Genomic DNA, 18,418 nt, shown 5'->3' on the forward strand with positions numbered 1-18,418 from the left:
GCCTGCGCATCCGGAGCCTGTGCTCCGCAACGGGAGAGGCCACAGCAGTGAGAGGCCCACGTACCACAAAAAAAATAAATCAATAAAATAAGACAGAGAGTGTCTGTAATCCAGGCGAGAGGGTGATAGGTGCTAGGGAAGAGGGGCAAACAAAGTGCCGAGAGCCCAAAGGAGGAGAGAATTTCAGAGCGGGGAGAGGAAGGCTCATCACAGAGAGTGAGGCACAGGTGGGATTCTAACAGGAGGGCTGGGTGAAGGGGAAGGATATTCCCAACAGAAAGGAAGAGTGCCCACAGACAGAACCCACAAGGGCTGCGCCTGAGCCCGTCTGTGGTCTAGGGTGGGTGCATGGGACATGGGGCTATAATGATAAACCAGGATCCGTTTATGGAAATGCCAGAATGCTGCCAAAGAGTTCGGACTTGATTTTGTAGGCTGTGGGGAAATCTTGCTTAGGGAGATTACCCTGAGCAGAATGGATTTACTGGGAACGGGAGAAACAGGGTCGGGGAGGGGGGGAGTTGAGAGACAAGCAGGCCAGTGGGAAGGAGGCCTGAGGGAAGTGAGGCCTTAATAAGGGCAGTAGAGCTCCTGTCTCATTATTTGGCAACTCCTTGGGTGGAGCAGTGAGGAAGGTGGCCAAGGCGACAGGCCCGGGGTCAGGGATGCTGTGAACAAAAGGTAAAGAGCAGCTTTTTTGCAGGGAGGTAGACTCAGCTGACACCTGTCCGGTTTCAGAGGCATCCAGGTGGGAAAGTCCGTGGTGGCTCAGGAATGAGAGGGGGTAGAGATCTGGAAAACCTAGAAGAGTTGGGAGTCAAGAGGAGCAAGCAGGGTTACAAGGAAAGATGAAGATCAAATCCCATTACAAGACTCACCCTCTGCCTCCTTTCTTTAAACCAGCTGAATTCCAGAGGGTCCAAGTAATTCTGAGCCAGGATTGGTTCTGCGTGATCCGTTTAGGATTTGGGAAAACGAGTGTCAACCCCAAACAATTTCCCGTTGCTGTTACGTGTGTTTCTGTGTCACCACATGTCTCCCCACAGATGGTATACATTTGGGATTGCAGAGTCATTTCACTATCATCTTTAAAAAGCCAGATTTGGGTAGGTAAATCTGTTTCCCAAAGCCAAATATAATTCTCCGCGCCACTGTTCCCTCCATCCACGCAGGTGATGGGGAAGTGTGTACTCAGCGTGGCTCAGAGAGCGGTGAGTGAAGGGCCGAGGTGGCCCAGCTCTGGAGGAATCTCTGAGGGTGGAGAGAGGCCAGGTAAAAGAGGCTGGCTTGGGAAAGAGTATTGTTATATAACCCGAGGGAGTTGTGGATGGTGGGCAGATGGAGACGGGAGGCGAGGAGCCTGGAGATGGCAATAAGCGTGGATCAGCTTCCTCTGGGAGGGAGAGGGACAGTGCATGAAAGACAGGTGAACCAAGAATCCAAGAGCCCTTTGCAAGGTGGGGGAGGAACCCCAGCCTCACAGCCTCTGCCACATCTTTCTATTATGGCCCTGAGGGCGCGATTGGACACGAGATTGCTGGATGTCCCAGAGTAGCGCTCCACCAGAGTCAGTCTTCTCCATGGGACTCGGGGACAGAACTCCACCAAATCCTGGGTCTACTGTGGTCACCTGCCATCTCAGAGAATTGTCCAGACCTGGGCAACCCCAGCCTCCTCACCCGTGAAGAGTGGAAAGAATGTCTTTACCTGATCTCCCTCACCCACATGCCGTTCCTGATTACCCTAGTGGGTGAAGAGAGAAATAAAAATTAGCATGTTTATCCCACTTTTAAATTCATTTAATGAGAACTCATTTACCCTCTCCCAATTTAAATTCGTAGTAATGCCATAACCTTTCGGAGCTGATTATTACCCACGTCTTCCCAGATCTTTCTGCTAAGGAGGCTTTCCCTCCAAATGCTTCTGAGCCCCCTTAGAACTTGACAGTTTGTCAGGCAGTCAACAAATTCCGGTGATCCCACACTGCTGCACGGGCCCGGTGGGTGCTAGGTGCTCTCCCGGCGAAGGGAGGGGAAAGAATCAAGTCTCCTCTCTTCGGTGGTGTCTTCAGTTCCATTAATTTGCCTTCCAGACTTTTGCTCTTTCACTTACTGATGCCCCTTCCCTGTGTCCCATTTCCCACCCGGGGGGGCCAATCAGGGACTCACTGGTTCTCCGCTCTCTCCTCCTGTCTCCAGGGGTCGCTGAACTAACTCTCAAGCTGGTGTGCGCGGTGGCGGAGCAGTGGCCGCCCAAGAGCTGGAGTCACTATGGCGGCCGGAGTCGCAGCCTGGCTGCCTTTCGCGCGGGCTGCGGCCATCGGGTGGATGCCGGTGGCCAACTGCCCCATGCCCCTTGCCCCGGCAGACAAGAACAAGCGGCAGGATGAACTGATCGTCCTCAACGTGAGCGGGCGGAGGTTCCAGACGTGGCGGACCACGCTGGAGCGCTACCCGGACACACTGCTGGGCAGCACGGAGAAGGAGTTCTTCTTCAACGAGGACACCAAGGAGTACTTCTTCGACCGGGACCCAGAAGTGTTCCGCTGCGTCCTCAACTTCTATCGCACAGGCAAGCTGCACTACCCCCGCTACGAGTGCATCTCCGCCTACGATGACGAGCTGGCTTTCTATGGCATCCTTCCCGAGATCATTGGCGACTGCTGTTACGAGGAGTACAAGGACCGCAAGAGGGAGAACGCCGAGCGGCTCATGGACGACAACGACTCGGAGAACAACCAGGAGTCCATGCCCTCCCTCAGCTTCCGCCAGACCATGTGGCGGGCCTTCGAGAACCCGCACACCAGCACACTGGCCTTGGTCTTCTACTACGTGACTGGCTTCTTCATTGCCGTCTCGGTCATCACCAACGTGGTGGAGACGGTGCCGTGTGGCACGGTGCCTGGGAGCAAGGAGCTGCCGTGTGGCGAGCGCTACTCGGTGGCCTTCTTTTGTCTGGACACCGCCTGCGTCATGATCTTCACGGTGGAGTACCTCCTCCGGCTCTTCGCGGCGCCCAGCCGCTACCGCTTCATCCGCAGCGTGATGAGCATCATCGACGTGGTGGCCATCATGCCCTACTACATCGGCCTGGTAATGACCAACAATGAGGACGTGTCGGGCGCCTTCGTCACGCTTCGGGTCTTCCGCGTCTTCAGGATCTTCAAGTTCTCCCGCCACTCCCAGGGCTTGCGGATCCTGGGCTACACCCTGAAGAGCTGTGCCTCTGAGCTCGGCTTCCTCCTCTTCTCCCTCACCATGGCCATCATCATCTTTGCCACTGTGATGTTTTATGCCGAGAAGGGCTCCTCCGCCAGCAAGTTCACGAGCATCCCCGCCTCTTTTTGGTACACCATCGTCACCATGACCACACTGGGGTAAGTCCTGCTCTGTTGGACTGGAGAAGGGCGGAGGTTGGATTGACGATGACGCTTTGGATGGTATCAGGATTGGGCAGAGGAGGATGGAGTCGCTTCTCCAAGTTGTAGGAGCCAGGGAAGCCCCTCATCAGAAGAGGAAGGCACATGAATGATTGGTTTGGGGAGGACAGAAGTCTCGGAATTGAGTTTTCTTTTCGCGGGGGGCATGTATGTTACAAAACATGGAAAATTAAATCCCCGTTTATGTTTTTCAGCCATGCCTTCTGTGTATGTGTGTGTGGTGAGGGAGAGGTGAGTGGTGATGCTGCATGCTCATATGCATCTTGTGCTTGCAAGGGCTGCCTTGAGGAGAAAAACAGCGTAGCAGGAAGGAGGAAGACAGTGAGCAGTTCAGCGAGTGTTGTCAGGAGGGTACAGATTTCCATTAACAGAAGACACCTAGAACACTCTTTGGGGATCCTTCCTGCATTTCTCCTTTGTCGTGTATTTGCAGGCTGTCTTCTCTTTTGCCTTACTTTTCTTCTCTGCTGCCACCGATGCTCAAGGGTTCAGTAGCTCTGAACAGACTTTCTCTAAGGGACTCTGAACTTGGGTTTTCTGCAAAGTGGGGCACATGGTTTGTTTTTTTCTCACGGAAGGAACAGCAGTCTTGCTTTCTCAGCCTGACTCTGTGATGGAATGATCTGGCCTTCCTGGGCAATTGTGAGGTGGTCTGAATGGATCATGTGGTCAGACACAGTGGCAGCGATATCATCAGAGGGAGGGAGAGGCGCTCAGCGAGGTCACAGGTGACTGTCTCTTCCATCTCCCCGAGGTCTCCTCTGCAGCTGAGGTCACCAAAATGTATTTGCGGTACTGGGATGTGAAGATTTCCATCAGAGGATGGGGGGTGAGGAAGCAGATTACAATCTTCACCCTAACGGGATTAGGGCCAATGAAGGCAGCTTTACAGAGACGTGTATTTCTTAGGGGTTGCTGCTTCAGCCGTTGCAACTCGTTGAGGCTAATGCAGAACCCCTTCATTATTCACGTGCTGGGTCTATATTTGCTTAGGCCAGGAAGCGTTATATTGCTGATGGAGAATTCATGAAGCTTTTTATTTGGTGTTTGACAATTCGGTTCGTGGCGTCCTGGTGATTTGATTTTGTTTTTTCCTGGCTGAAACCCTGTGGCACTGGTATTGGTTTTTCCATAGTGCTGCATGTGCTTGTTGGGAATGACTGAGCAGGTGATGGGACCTTTTCAAATGATTACATTTGTCATTCTGCCACATGGGAGGGAGTAGCAAGGGGGAGGGCGTGGGGTGTCACTGTCCATGACAGAGGCATTCCATTCACCTCTGTCTCTCTGACAGAGGCCACCCTGCCCCTTCCTCCCTTTCCAACACACACGCAGCCTCCAAATAGCTGCTCCCACCCAGATGGGCAAGAAAGTCTGGTCCTTTGACCTTGCCTCTCTTGGCTCAGGGGGCGGATGTGGCTTCCTGGCACAGTGGAATATTTAGGGATTAAAATGGGCTAGAGAGCTGGCCACGTGTCAGGAGAAAGAGGCACATTTGCTGCTTCTGTGCTAACCTGGCCATCCCTTCGCTTTCCTGAAAGGGACCGCTCCCACGGCCAGGACCTCCATGGCCGCGCTCTGACATGGCTCTGACTGTCCAGCACCCTCAAGTGCCCCTTGGTGGGACTCATGACACCAGAGTGATGCCTCAGGACCACCATGGGGAGAAAACAGGACAGATGGATGGGTGTCATCCATTGGATGGGGGATGTGGGACCATTTCAGAGGAGATCAGTGGAAACTTCAGTGACCACCTGCCCATTACATTTTATTAGTGTAACAGCGTATGTGTGTCTACTGTGTGTCAGCAGTGTGCTGAGCACTTTGCATATGTTATCTCTTTAAGTCTTCACAATAGCCTTGCAAGGTAGGAAAAACTCTATACAACTTTGAAGATGTAGCAGGCGAGGTTCAGAGAGGTTAAGTAAATGCCTGTAGTCACATAGCTGCTAAGGGGCGGTGCTGCTTTGCAAATACCAGTCTGGCTGTCTCCAGGACCCTTTCTGTTCTCGTTCCCCCCTCTACTTGTTTCCGTACCATCAGGGCCCGTAGGTGGAAATCAGCCCTTCAGAGTTATTTTTTTTATTATGGCCTCAGGGTGTCATAGTCTATTCTAGTCATATCACTATTGAAGAAAGAAAGCATCAGTGCAGTGAGTACTACAGACACCTCACTCGGCACACAGGGAATTTATAAATAAAACATTTCCTTCTGGCCAGTTTAAGTTCTGCCTTGGAAATCCATGGCTGCTTTCATGGCAAAATCCAGTGTTTTAATGTCATTGGGGAGACCAGTGATTTCCTTTCGCCTTCACTCTGTAGAATCAAGGTCGAGTCCAATGTCAGGGGGTGGACAGTCATGGCCTCACATTTATTTTCGGGAATGCGGGAGGGGCAAAGCAAGAAGATTCTGCCAGAGCGTGAGACAGAGAGGAACGGCAGGACACCTGCGTGGGAAGAAGCACGCTCCCCCTGACTGTGAGCACCGTGGACTCCTCACCCTTCCCTTCCCCGTGCATCAAGACGGCTAGCCTCGGCGAGGAAAGACTCACGGGCCAGAACAAGAAAAGAAGCCTTTTAGTTATATCTTCCTTAACCTCAGTTAAGTGACGGGAATGCAGGCTTTTTCTTCCCTTCCACCCTGGCTGGTGTCGCCCAGTGCTGGATTGGGCTGCTTTGGCTTTGACCTGAGCTGGCAGTGGGAACCATCACCAGGCTCACTGCTCGGCTATACACAGCAGGTGTTTGGCAAAACACTGTTAAATGGATGGGTCAATGCGAATGGGGCTCCTTTTCCATCTGCTTGGTCTGATACTGTTCTCAGTTCCTTCCAGACCCACCTGTCCTCTCTCTAGGGTGGACCCAAGATTTGGGTCTGCCCCAGCCCTGGCCCCAGGGAGAGAGGACAGCAGCCTTCACCTGGTGTGTGGTCCCCCCGACTGGGGTGCTCTGCTGCATTGTGGGAGTCTTCTTGCCCTGACTGGAGGTCTTACCCACCAGACCCTGGAAACCTTTCCTCTCCTCGGCTGGTTTCTGTCCTGAGCTCATTTACTGGCTAGTTGTAAGCTTGTTCGACCACTCCAGAAAGCCTGTCTTTTGCTTACTCTTCACTGGCATTTGAGCCCCAAGTGGCTGTGCAATACCAAGGGCCAGTGTTCTGCCACATTCCATGTTCTGTCTGATTGCTTCCAACAATTCCCAGCAGACTCCTAGTTCTTCCAGACTCCAGACCCTCCCCGCCCAAACCTCCCCTTGCTTCCTATTTCCAGTCCGGAGAGACTGTCTTGAGTTCCTTTGCAGAGCAGGGCTGACTGACTGGCCGAGGGCTGGTGTGCCGAGTGAAGGAGTTCGCTCTTCCCGGCTCTGGTTGCCATCTCTGCCTGCTTTCCCAGGATCCGCTGATGAGTTACTCAGGTGTCCTCCAGGGAGGGATCTCCTGGAGCCAATTATTCCTATTTATTTAATTTCTCAAAATATCTTAAGCACACAGAACAATAACAGCCCAGCTGCCATCAATGCTTGAGGATGGCTTTCCTTTGCCACCTCCTTTGCTGGTGGGAATGACACCTGTGCCCAGCCCAGGGTTCCCTTGTGCCCCTTTGACAGCTGAGCTCCCAAATTCACCATTAAAGGATTAATTTCCATGCTCATAATGGATGCTATAAATAAAATAAATCGTCAATTATCTCAGTTAACAGAGGGAAGGGATAATACAGAACTCCCAATATTAAATAAGACCAGCACATCTAGTTTGGGAATGTATTATATGGCATAGACTTCTTCAAAGCAGATTTCCCCTCTTCATTTTATTTGACTTTGGTTGGCATCACCATTGGGCGGACTGCCTGAGCCGGTCCGTGGGTGAAGCTCACGTGGGGCGTGGGGAAGAGGGGAGGAAAGCTTTGTGAGCAAGCATCCGCAGGGCCATGGAGGACCAGCTCCAGGCCTGGATGGGGTGAGGCCGCTCTTGGATAGCTTAGGGAGGAGGAGTTTGACCTGGGAAGGGCAGGGAACGGCAGAGCAGCAGAGCAGCATCGCTCCTGATGAGGTGGCCCGCTGCTGCCCAAGTTGGCTTGGCTATGTAATTGAGACCGGCAGCCTGTCTTCACCCCGTGTCCTGAGATGAGAGAGCTTTTGACAGTGTCCAAAAATCACTTTAACGGGCTTCCCTGGTGGCGCAGTGGTTGAGAGTCCGCCTGCCGATGCAGGGGACACGGGTTCGTGCCCCGGTCCGGGAAGATCCCACATGCCGCAGAGCGACTGGGCCCGTGAGCCATGGCCGCTGAGCCTGCGGGTCTGGAGCCTGTGCTCCGCAACGGGAGAGGCCACAAAAGTGAGAGGCCCGCGTACCACACACACACACACACAAAAATCACTTTAACGAAAACAATCGATTTTTACTTCTTCCAAGCAAAAGCAGCCTCCAGGTTTTTTTTGCTCCAGGGATTTGCATTTCCCTTTAAAGCGTAATCCTGGAAGGGTCCTGCCTGAGGTTTCTGGAGACTGGGAGCCGGGCCTTGGAGAGCAATACAGGCACTCCACAGAGTGGGGTACTTGATCAGGCTTCCCCAGTGGAGACACCAGAGGTGTGGTTTTGTTAACCCTTCAATTCCTGAAATTCTGGCTGCACCCTCATCCACTGCCTCTGGGGGGCCCACCAACCCTCCTCCCACCTTCCAAATGCCTTGGTGTGGGACACTGGCCAAACGGTGCCCACCTTTGTTGGTGGTGGGTCCCTGCCCAGGGAGATCTGATCAGAGTGCACTTACTGGGAATAAATGACCTCAGGGTCTTTTCTTGGTTTGACATTTCTTAACCAACAGTTTTCTGGTGCTGAAATTCCTGAGTAGAAACCTGCATCACAACGAGGAATCATTCATTCATTCAACATTTACTGAGTGCCTACTGTGTACCGGGCAGCATGGTAGGCTCTGAGAATACACAGGCACTATGATGGCATGTCAGCCCTACATAAGGTACAGACAAAATGAACTGAATGAGACTCAGTTCTCTTCCTTTGAACCAAAACAAGAGAGAGTGGGGAGAGCAGTAGACCAAGGATCAGAAAAGAGGCTTTTACTCACACTCTTCCCGTCACCCAGAGGCTACCCTTCACTCTGCTCTCTGTGCGGCTAACCCCCGTCATCCTTCGAGACAGCCCACATCGTCTCCTCTAGGAGACCTTCCCAGCCCTCCAGGAGCTCCGTGCCCCTCCTCCCGCCTCCCACTGCAGCCTCTGCATACCTCTGTCTTGCCGGTTGCCACATTTTATTAACTTTATTTGTTTATGTGTCTTTCCCCCAGGATATGAGCTCCTCAAGGGCAGGTCTCTATTCCAAAGATCATGGTATGATCCATGCCTAGCACAGGGTCTGATATGTATTGGGCCTCAATATATATCTGTTCAACCAAACAGGTTTGTACCCCAGCTCACCCGTCTTCAGTTTTCTCACCTGTTAACCATCTCCTGCCCATTGTGAGAACCAATGAAAGTGCTATCTGAATGTTGGTTATATGGTCATGTCCGACAGGATATTTGTGGGTGGGTGGAGATGGGGAGACCAAGCAGAGCGTTCTCTGGTTCTGACGTCAGCCTAGCAGAGTTGGGGCTTTCTTGCAAGGGAAGTTTAAGCCTTTGTCTTTCACTATTGGCTACTTGGCCAGGCTTCCCACTGCAGACTCTGGAGCAGGGAGGAGCACAAAGAGAGCCATAGATAAGCCCCCCTACCCATGAAGTATCCCTCCATTCGATTATTTGAGTAGCTACTGGGCTCTGGGGATACAGCATCAAAGAAAACAACCCCTGATCCAGTGGAGCTTACATTCTAGTGGAGGAAAACAGACAGTAAATAGAAAAATATATACATACATACATGTATCCTATCAGACAGCAATTCATGCTGCAGAGAAAAATAAAGCATGATGTGAGAAATTGGGGGTGCTGAGTGTGAGATGGGGTAGAGCAAGGGAGAGTTGCTATTTTAGATGAGGAGGTTAAGACAGGCCTCTCAGATAAGGTTACATTTGAGCAGAGATCTGAAGGAATGTGGGTTTCTTGGGGAAGAGCATTGCAGGCAGAGGGAACAGCAAATGCAAAGGCCATTAGGCAGGAGGGGGCTTGGTGCACTATTCTTGGAAGGGCAAGAAGGCACTTATGGTCCAGCCCCAAGAGCCGGTAGCGGGAAGCAGCTCATGCAGGGCCCTTATGATCACCTCAGGGACTTGGCCCTTTGCCTTTCACTAATCTGCTTAGAATGGGAAGCCACTGGAGAGTTTTGAGTAGACCTGACTCATGTCTTAAAAGGATCACTCTGGGTACTGGGTAGTGAATATATTGTACGGGAGAAGCTACCACAATAATCCGGGCAGGAGATGATGGTGGCTGGGATCTAGGGTGGTGGTGGCAGTGGAGAGGGGAGAAGGGAGAGATTCTGCATCTATTTGAAGGTAGAGGCCACAGGACACACATGCTGGTCCTGCTGTCAGCCTGCCAGCTGAAAGCTTCACCAGCTCCCATGGCAGACAACTGGCCTGAAGACACATTCCTAAAGACCTCCACCGCTGGGAGAAACATTTCACAAGAAGAGGCCTCAAGGGCCTGCAGGATAGCTCCCAGACTCTGGCACAGAATGGACAAGCCCCATAGGTCGAGCTGGAGCATGGCCAGCTGAGAGCAGGGCTGGGCTGGACTGGCGGTCAGTGGGAGCATCTGCACCTGATTGAGGTTGTCTCCAACCCAGGCAGAATTTCCCTATAGCACCTGCCAAGGGCTGGGCACCACCATGCGGGGACGATCTTGGCTCAGAAACTGAAAGGGAGAGGCCAGTCTCAGAGTCAGTGGCTGTGGTAGCTGCCAGCACAGAGGGGCAAGCGGAGGGCTTCAGGGCTACGGAGGAGGGAGAGATGAATTCCCACAGGTGGGATGTGAGCTTTGACGTTCTTCACACCAGAGTCACCACATTAGATTGCTCTTCCGATCCAACAGTTCAAATTGCTGCAATTTTCGGAAAGGGATTTCCACACTGATGCCCATTTCACAGCTCTCTTTGGAATCTTTGAAAATCAATCTCTCTCTCTCTCTCTCTGTTTGGTTTTGTTTGGGTTTCCCTCTTTAAACATACCCATAAACACAAACATGATCCTTCCTGAGGAGCAGCAATTATTCTGCCTGAAAATAGTGTAAATAAAAGGCATCCTGGCCCTCCGTCTCCCCAGGGGAGGGGCAGAACCCCTTGGTAACTACATGAGGATTTTTGTCTCTCTCGCCCAGGTGGGAGCGCCTGTCCCAGGCCACGCAGGGCCCTTGGCCACATGCCATCATGGCTGGGAGCTACTCCCAGGCAAGGAGAGGAGCAGAGACTTCTCTGTGAGTCCCCCCATGCCCTGTCCTCAGACAGGTGGTCCCCTCCAGGAAGCTGACACTCTAGTCACATCTTAAGTGTTCCTCCTTTGTGATGACCAAGTCAGTTTTTCTTTCCTGGGAAGTGGGGACCAAGCCCTTAGCAATCTCTTTTGGAAGGAGTGCATAGTAGTGAATTCAAACCAACCTTGAATGGGGACTTGTTTGTGACGAGGAGGAAGGGGTTACCACGATGCCTTCAAGAACCCATAGTTCTCGACCAAAAGGCTCATGTACTGTGGCCTCCAGGTCAAGGCCAGTGCACCTGCCTCTGTCCAGACTGCTTTTCTCAGACCAGAACGTAGGCCTCTTCTCCCCAGCCCCAGCTCTCTCCACCCAGCTCAATGCAAATGATGGGTTGGTGGGAAGGGGCTTGCTGGGGAGGGAAGATAACTCAGCCTTTGCTGACCATGGTTGGATAGAGGGAGATTGCATCTAGCTCATGTAATCATATTCTGGGTGTCAGGACTCGAATGAATGTCATTAAACTGAATCAGAAAAATCGTTTTAATATAAGTGCCACCTCACACACAAGCTAGTTGATGGAGAAATGGATGGGGCTGGGGACGCCTCCTTTGTAATGTGATGCCGTAAAATCCCATCACCTTCATTATTTCCCACCGAGCCAACACATCATAATGCCCATGAGCGGCAGAACAGCTTGAATTTAATATACAGAAAGTCCAATCAAACAATAAATGGATGGAACTATATAAAGAAACCATTTTCTGGGAGGCTGGCTCCATTCTCTGGGATTCAGCTCCCTGACACATGAAATGTGCATCAATTTTCCCCAACTAATGCAGCTGCTGAATCACCACATTTGATATTTGTTTGCTTCAGAAGGAGAAGAGGGGAACTTTCTCCCCTACATTATCTAGCTATCAATGCAAAATTGCAAATCTCATTTTCTTTGATTTGCATCCAGTGGTTCCCGGTGGCACAGCAAGGCACCCTCCTGTTACCAGCAAGACTGGAAGCACAGCCCTCCCTCCATCCCAGAACCTTACTCGGTCCCAGGGGCACTTTGTCATCATCTTTAAACAAAATCCAACTCTGGACCCAGAGTGGGCTGTTAGGGGCCTGGGACGTCTCTACCCTTGCAATCATCTGAAAGAAACTGGCCAAACCCTGGGCCATGCTGACAAACCCAAGTTCCTGTGATGCCCTAATCGTCCAGTCTTGCCTTCAAGGTTGTATAGAGCAGATGTTTCCTTCCGGAAACATCTCCCACCAGCACAGTCCTCCATCTCCCCTTCCATCCCTGTTACCCGGCCAGTTATTGAGAGGCTGTAAACGCAAATAGCAACCCGATCAGCCAAACAAAATTAAAAAGGCAAATCAGCTCCTTAAAAATCATCCAGTACATGTCAAAGACTGATGGAAATCATGTTTTTATGCTTCTGGTGTGGGATTCTCTCCAACACTGTTTTTCCAATGGGATGGATAACTGAGAGTTAACCATAATTACAGACTTATAGCTGCTGAGAAGTATCATTAGTTTATTTTTACTTCTTCCTGGTCACGCATATTTAAACAGGAAAATAAAAAAAGAACCTTAGGAGGATTCAACTAAACTGAATGATATCAAAACCATGGACAGCATAAATCTCGATTCAGTTCAACAAACATTACTGAGCACCTAGTATCTGTGAAGCACCCTATTAGGCAGTGTTGCGGACACCAAAATAAATGAGACCAAGACCGAGTTGTAAACTCCCAAGAAGTTTACAATATAGCAGGGGATTGGAGCATGTTTCTGACTGTACAGGAGAGAATGGGGCATGTGTTGAAATGATCAAGAAGTGTTCGGCACAGAAGAAAAGCTTAATAAGTATTTGTTGATGAACAAATGATTGGCTTCGTGGAAAGGTGAAGTTTCGGCTGGACTGACAGCAGTGGGCAGGACAATGAGCTTGCCTGTGGGTCTGTGGTGTTTGCAGGTAACCCTGGGTGTCCTTGAAGTGGCCGGCAGGCAGGTGGAAATGTGGGTCTGAACCTGAGCAAGGGAGAAGGGGGCTAAAGCAGCAGGTTTCGAAATCATCAGCTGAAGCGGGAGAAATAGATGCGATTGCCCAGGAAAACATGAAAGGAAGGAAGAGGAGAGGGCCTGGGGCACACTTCCGGCCCCAGGCCCTGCTTCTCTGGCACCTGCCCCCTTTAGGAGTGGCGGTGCCACCTGTGAGCAGTTTTGCCGATGCTTCCGTTCAGCCTCTCTCTTTGGTCCATGGAAGTTCCCTTTCACACTGGGTTTCTGCTGGAGCTAAAAGGTCATATTGGTTTCCTGAGTAAAACAAGGTTTTCTTTTTAGCCTCCTACCATGATAATTAAATAAACAGCACCGACCCAGGAAATCGAAATTGGTTTATGGGCTTTGCTAAAAAATAATAAGAACAGGATCCTTACATTGGCATGTGGATGGGAGATGGGGTCTAAATGGTCACAGACCAACAAACGTCCCTTACCTGGCCAAGGGGGATGTTGACTCCGAGTGGTGCAGCCTCCATGGGTGACACTGTCTGGCCTTGCAGTGCCAGACCCCCGGGGCAGAGTTTCCAGGCACTGCAGACACTGCTTGTCCCACCCATTCCCTCCTTCTTCTTAGAGAGAAACCTCAGATGCACTCCTGGCGTCACTGGGTGTGTCCTCTGGCCTGCCGCCTCTTGGAGACATCTCTCTTGGGCCCTCGGTAAGCACCCGGGGAAAGCGATGGTTCAGTAATTCAGCAAATTTGCATTGGGCTGTCTTTGTGAGCATGGCATAGTCCTGGTTGCGAGGAGGGGCTACAAAAAAAGAAAGGGGACGAGGACTAAATCCTAGGAGGCGGGAGTTAGGTTCCCTTCCTATATATGAGAAGACTGAGACGTTGAGAATGTAGGCCACTGGCCCGAGCTCCCACGGTATAGTAGCATTACTAGATTCAAACCAAGGTCTTCTGACTCCTTCGGAGCCCGCTGCTTCATAAGAAGCTTCAGTCTAGTACCAGGGGTGACTTGTGTGCACACAGAGCTATATTTCTGGGTTCAGCAAGGTGAGAGGTATGAGTAAAGGGCAGAAAAGTGTGAGGGAAAGGTGAAGGAGGCAGGAACCAGGGAAGGCTTCTTGGAGGAGGTGGCATTTCAGCTGGTCCTTGGAAGCTTGTGGTGGAAAAGTTCAGTGCGTTCCTTCATTTGATCATTTACTGAACAAATATTGTGAGTCTCCACATGCCAGGCAGTGTGCTGGGGCTGAGGCTGTATTCACGAACAGAACAGGCAAATTCTCAGGAGCAGCAAACAATAGTCAAGTGAATGTATAAAGTGAGAATGAAACGTTGAAGTAAAAACCAGGAAAAAAAGAGATGAGCCTGGTAAGGGGAGAGAGAATGAGGCCATCAGCCTGACCCCAGGGAGAGGTGAGGGGTCCCAACACGAGGGTAGAGGAGCAGTGGCTCTAGCCTCTCCTGAAGTGAAAGCTGTGTCCACAGTTGATTAGGAGTCGGTGAGAGGCTGGCCCCAGGACAGAAATGATGATTCAAGAGCTGTGTTTGAGTCCCTTTAGGGTTTTTATCCAGAAGGTGAGGAGACGAAAATGAGTAGAAATAGATTCACCCTGACACGTGAGAGACCACTGTCCCTCATCATCAACAACAACAACAATAATCATAGCTAATATTATCAAGCTTTTATGATGTTCCAGGTATGGTGCTAACTATAAGTCATTTACATGGGCTTCCTCATTTAACCCTCCTGATAACCTCCCCTTAACCACAGGAAAGCGAGATTACTGTCATCTGTGTTCTGTCCCTGAGAAAATCGAGGCCTGCTCTCTGGTGAACGGAGAAGCTGGGTTTCAGACCTGAGCTGCTCTGACCAGCGTCTGCTCTTAACCTATCACTAACCACCCAGATTTCCATCGGAGTGGCGTTCGAGACGTCTCCCTCCCCAGGCTCTGTCTTGGGCAGCGGGAGGAAGACACAGAGTCCCCAGTGTCCTAATGTCCCAGCACCAAAGACACTCGGGCCTGCTGGCAAAGGTCATAAGGGTGAAGAGTGGACACAGGATGGTGACGAAGGAGAGATGAGAGATGGGGCCAGCGGGATCGAGGGGATCCAGGCTGGTCTGAACCAACAGAGACAGGAACAGCGCATGCACGGGCAGGGGGTGAGTTCATCAACAGGCAAGGAGCATACTGGTGGAAAGGAGGGAAGACAAAAAAAGAAGGAGGTGGGAAATTTTAGTGTTGCAGCAGAGTCTGTGCAAAAGAAGAAATATGTAAGGGAGAGGGAAAGCTGTAAATATGCATACTGTGTAAATTTCCTGTGTGAGTATCTCAGAATAAAAGTCTAAAAGCTTTGGGGCTTCCCTGGTGGCGCAGTGGTTGAGAGTCCGCCTGCCGATGCAGGGGACACGGGTTCGTGCCCCGGTCCGGGAAGATCCCACATGCTGCGGAGCGGCTGGGCCCGTGAGCCATGGCCGCTGAGCCTGCGCGTCCGGAGCCTGTGCTCCGCAACGGGAGAGGCCACAGCAGTGAGAGGCCCGCGTACCGCCAAAAAAAAAAAAAAGTCTAAAAGTCTCACGCCATCTCCCTCTCTGTGGAGATTCTGGTGCCTGGTGCCTTTGTTGACCACGTCCTATGTCTGGAAGTTGGCAGCATTCCCTCTCTCCCACCGCAGACCTTGGGGCATAACTCAGCCTTTCAGCTGGCCACCTCCGCAGCCCACTAGAGAGATCACAGCTCAGCGCAGCAGGGAGCTGGGGTCCAGTCCTCACAGTTTTGGAATGGAGGGAATCAGCGCTGTTAGGGGAACCTGTCAGAACCCGGTGACAGAGCGCAGGCTGCCCTGTCCTCCCGGCCCCTCACAATGATCTGTGGCCAGGAGCTGGGGCAGGTGGGGGATCGGGTGAGGAGCCTCCGGGGGCCCATCATCCCTGGGGGGTCATGGGCGCTCCCTCGCCCCCGCCGACCCTGAGGAATCACAGTACCATCAGTACTTTGTCATCTCTGACCCTCCCTACCCCCTCTGCTGGCTCATCTGATGTTGTGGTGTTGCACTCCTTCAGCCTTTTTCATGCCTTCTCTGCACCAGAGATGGAGAAGAGCAGTTTGCCATATGTGACCCTACATTTGTTTTTTGTTTTTTTTTCTCTTCATCCCCAGCCTGTTTCTCTTCTGCCTCTAGAAGCTGCTAGACGTTTTCCCGAGATTTCTGTACCTGAGGGCTTGCATCTCTGTCTTCTGAACCAAAGCCCCCTCCCCTCTCCAGCAGAAGCATCTCTCCAGGCTGGCAAAAGGCCATTGTGTTGATTAATAAAACATTTTCCTGCAGGCTGACAAGCAGGCTCTGAGTTTCGGCAGGGCTTAGAGAGAGATGATGAAGAGTTATACCCACCGCCAACTCCGCATACTGTGTTTGACTTTCTTAATATTTCCATATAAGGTCAGCTTCTCATCTGAGGAGCAGAGGCTGCTGTGTCCAGGCTCTGATTTAGGTGTTTATGCTGGTTCACGTGGGTTAACCGGACCCTTCTGCTGGGATTGGGCTGTATAGAGCAATAGGACTACCACTGAACTAGGAGTCAGGAGATGTGGGTTTTGGGGCCAGCTTCGGCAGGCTGTGTGATCTTGGGCAAGTCTCTCCCAGATCAAAGGAAAACTGATCGTTAGCCCAGGAGCCTGGATGATCCACAGCCTGGAGAACCAGCCCCTAGATTCTAGGGCACTGGGGACCTTCCCATTTCCATTTCTTCATCTCCAAAGAGGGCGAAGTGAAAAGAGTCCTTGGCCAGAGTGACCACCAGAAATGCAAGTCTGCAGAGGGACCTGGGAGGTTCTGCTTGGAGACTCCCCCAGAGGGCTCCAGGGTTCCCGATGAGAAGCACAGATCCAGGTCAGCAGCCCTCGGCCACACAGCATTGTGTTTAGAGAGAGCAGGGAATCGTGGATTCAGATCCCTGGATAGGCTCGATAAGCTGAATGAGGGGAAGGTATAAGACATTAACCCTGGGACGTCAGAGAGCTACGTAAGCCCCACGAATCCTAGTTTGCTGTCCCTCTGCAGAGCTGGATTCCCTTCAACAGCCTCCCCAGCAGATGGCAACGAATCTGCCTGAACATTCAGGGATGGGAGTTTCCCCTTTTGACTGGTGCGCATTCAGTTTTGGAGAGGGTCAGTGATCACAACCCTCCTCTGTGTATTAAACCCAAGACTACTTCCTCTATGCCCCAAAATGATGACGGCTTTTGAGAACCCAGAAGATTCTGTTAGGAAATAGTTCTGGAAGGCAAGTATAATTATGATCAGGGAAGCCACTAGGGGACTTGGTGGCAAGAAGACCCTGGGCCATCTGTCCTGGCACAGACTTAGGATGACTCAGGCATAGGCCTGGCAGATCCAAGCCCTTGGGGAGGGGTGGAGGCTTCCTGGGTGAGTCAGCTCCTTACCAGCCCCTTCGAGAGCCTGCACAGCATGGAGGGGCAGGTTTTGGAGCAAATAGAGTCCCCATCCCTTCTCTGGTCTCCCACCACTCCATCCCTACTGAAACTCCACCAGGGGCTGGTTTCCTACGTGCCCCACCTCATCCCCAACTTCTTTCTTCCCTGTTATCCCGTTGGCCTGTAAATGGTCCTTCCCTTCTCCACTGCCATTATTTCATAATATGAGTTCCCCAGAGGAATGCAGGGGAACCTCAATATTGCTATTAGCATCCGTGTGGGCAGCGTGGCTTGCATTACTTTGAGTTATTTGAGTGAAACCAACCATTAAGTGATCACAGAGGACTGGGGAGAGGGTGAGCCTGTGGACTCTCTCCGGCTGTGGGCATCTCACTGGCTGGCTTTCCAATGTGCAGAGAGGACGAGGATGGAAGGGCCGACCGGCGGCAGGGTGCTGGCCCTGAAGGGAAGTTTGGTTGGAAATGGGCCAGGTTAGTGAGTCCTCTCCTAGGGAGGCTTCCTCACTTCTGTCACTACCATCTGAAAGCATAGGCAGCCCTTGCTCGTCAGAGTTAAGTGCCGTGGTCCCGGTCCCAGCTCCCAGCAGAGTGCCAGGGACACAGAAGGGGCTCAGCTGTCAGGTTCTGGCCCATCGCTGTCCCTTCACGTCCTGCCCGTTCACTCAGGCAGAGTGAGAAGTACCCGCACAAGTGTGGCTCAAACAACCTGAAGGACTGGACAGTGAGTCAGGTGCAGGGGTTGTGTGTTTCACGGCATGTAGTGAGAGAGGATGTGCTCAAACTTGGGGTGGGGTCTGTAGCTCTGGGACATTTCCTATCCGGATAGGGCAGAGCCGAGGGGATCATCAGATCTGTTTGACCTGGAGATATCACGGAAGAGATAGAACTTCCAGGAGTGTGTAAATCACGTGAGAAAGTTGGCTTGGACGCCTGGAAAGGGAAAGCATTCCAGGCAAACAGTGTAAGTTGGAGGAGAGACTCAGAAACAGGCTCTATGCTCATGCTGTGTGTGTGTGTGTGTGTGTGTGTGTGTGTGTGTGTGTATTGTGCGTGTGAGCGCACGCTTGTGTGCCTGAAAGCCTGCTGGCAGTGAGGGGTGGGGAGGGAGGAGGGAGTTCTCAGTGTAACCCTGGGCCATTGTAGACAT

At 51.8% G+C, this 18,418-nt stretch overlaps 1 protein-coding gene across 2 annotated transcripts in view; it reads left to right on the top strand.

The window, feature by feature from the left end:
• KCND3 (potassium voltage-gated channel subfamily D member 3) overlaps positions 1-18,418 on the top strand; it is a 232,993-nt gene that overhangs the window by 5,369 nt on the left and 209,206 nt on the right. For both annotated transcript variants that reach the window (XM_060301321.1, XM_030869028.2), the window contains exon 2: positions 2,199-3,376. In XM_060301321.1, coding sequence (XP_060157304.1) covers positions 2,271-3,376 — 1,106 coding nt within the window. In that variant the 5' untranslated portion in view covers positions 2,199-2,270. The remainder of the gene's footprint in view (positions 1-2,198; positions 3,377-18,418) is intronic.

The sequence above is a fragment of the Globicephala melas genome, chromosome 1 (genome assembly GCF_963455315.2).
Source record: "Globicephala melas chromosome 1, mGloMel1.2, whole genome shotgun sequence".
Lineage (NCBI taxonomy): Eukaryota > Metazoa > Chordata > Mammalia > Artiodactyla > Delphinidae > Globicephala > Globicephala melas.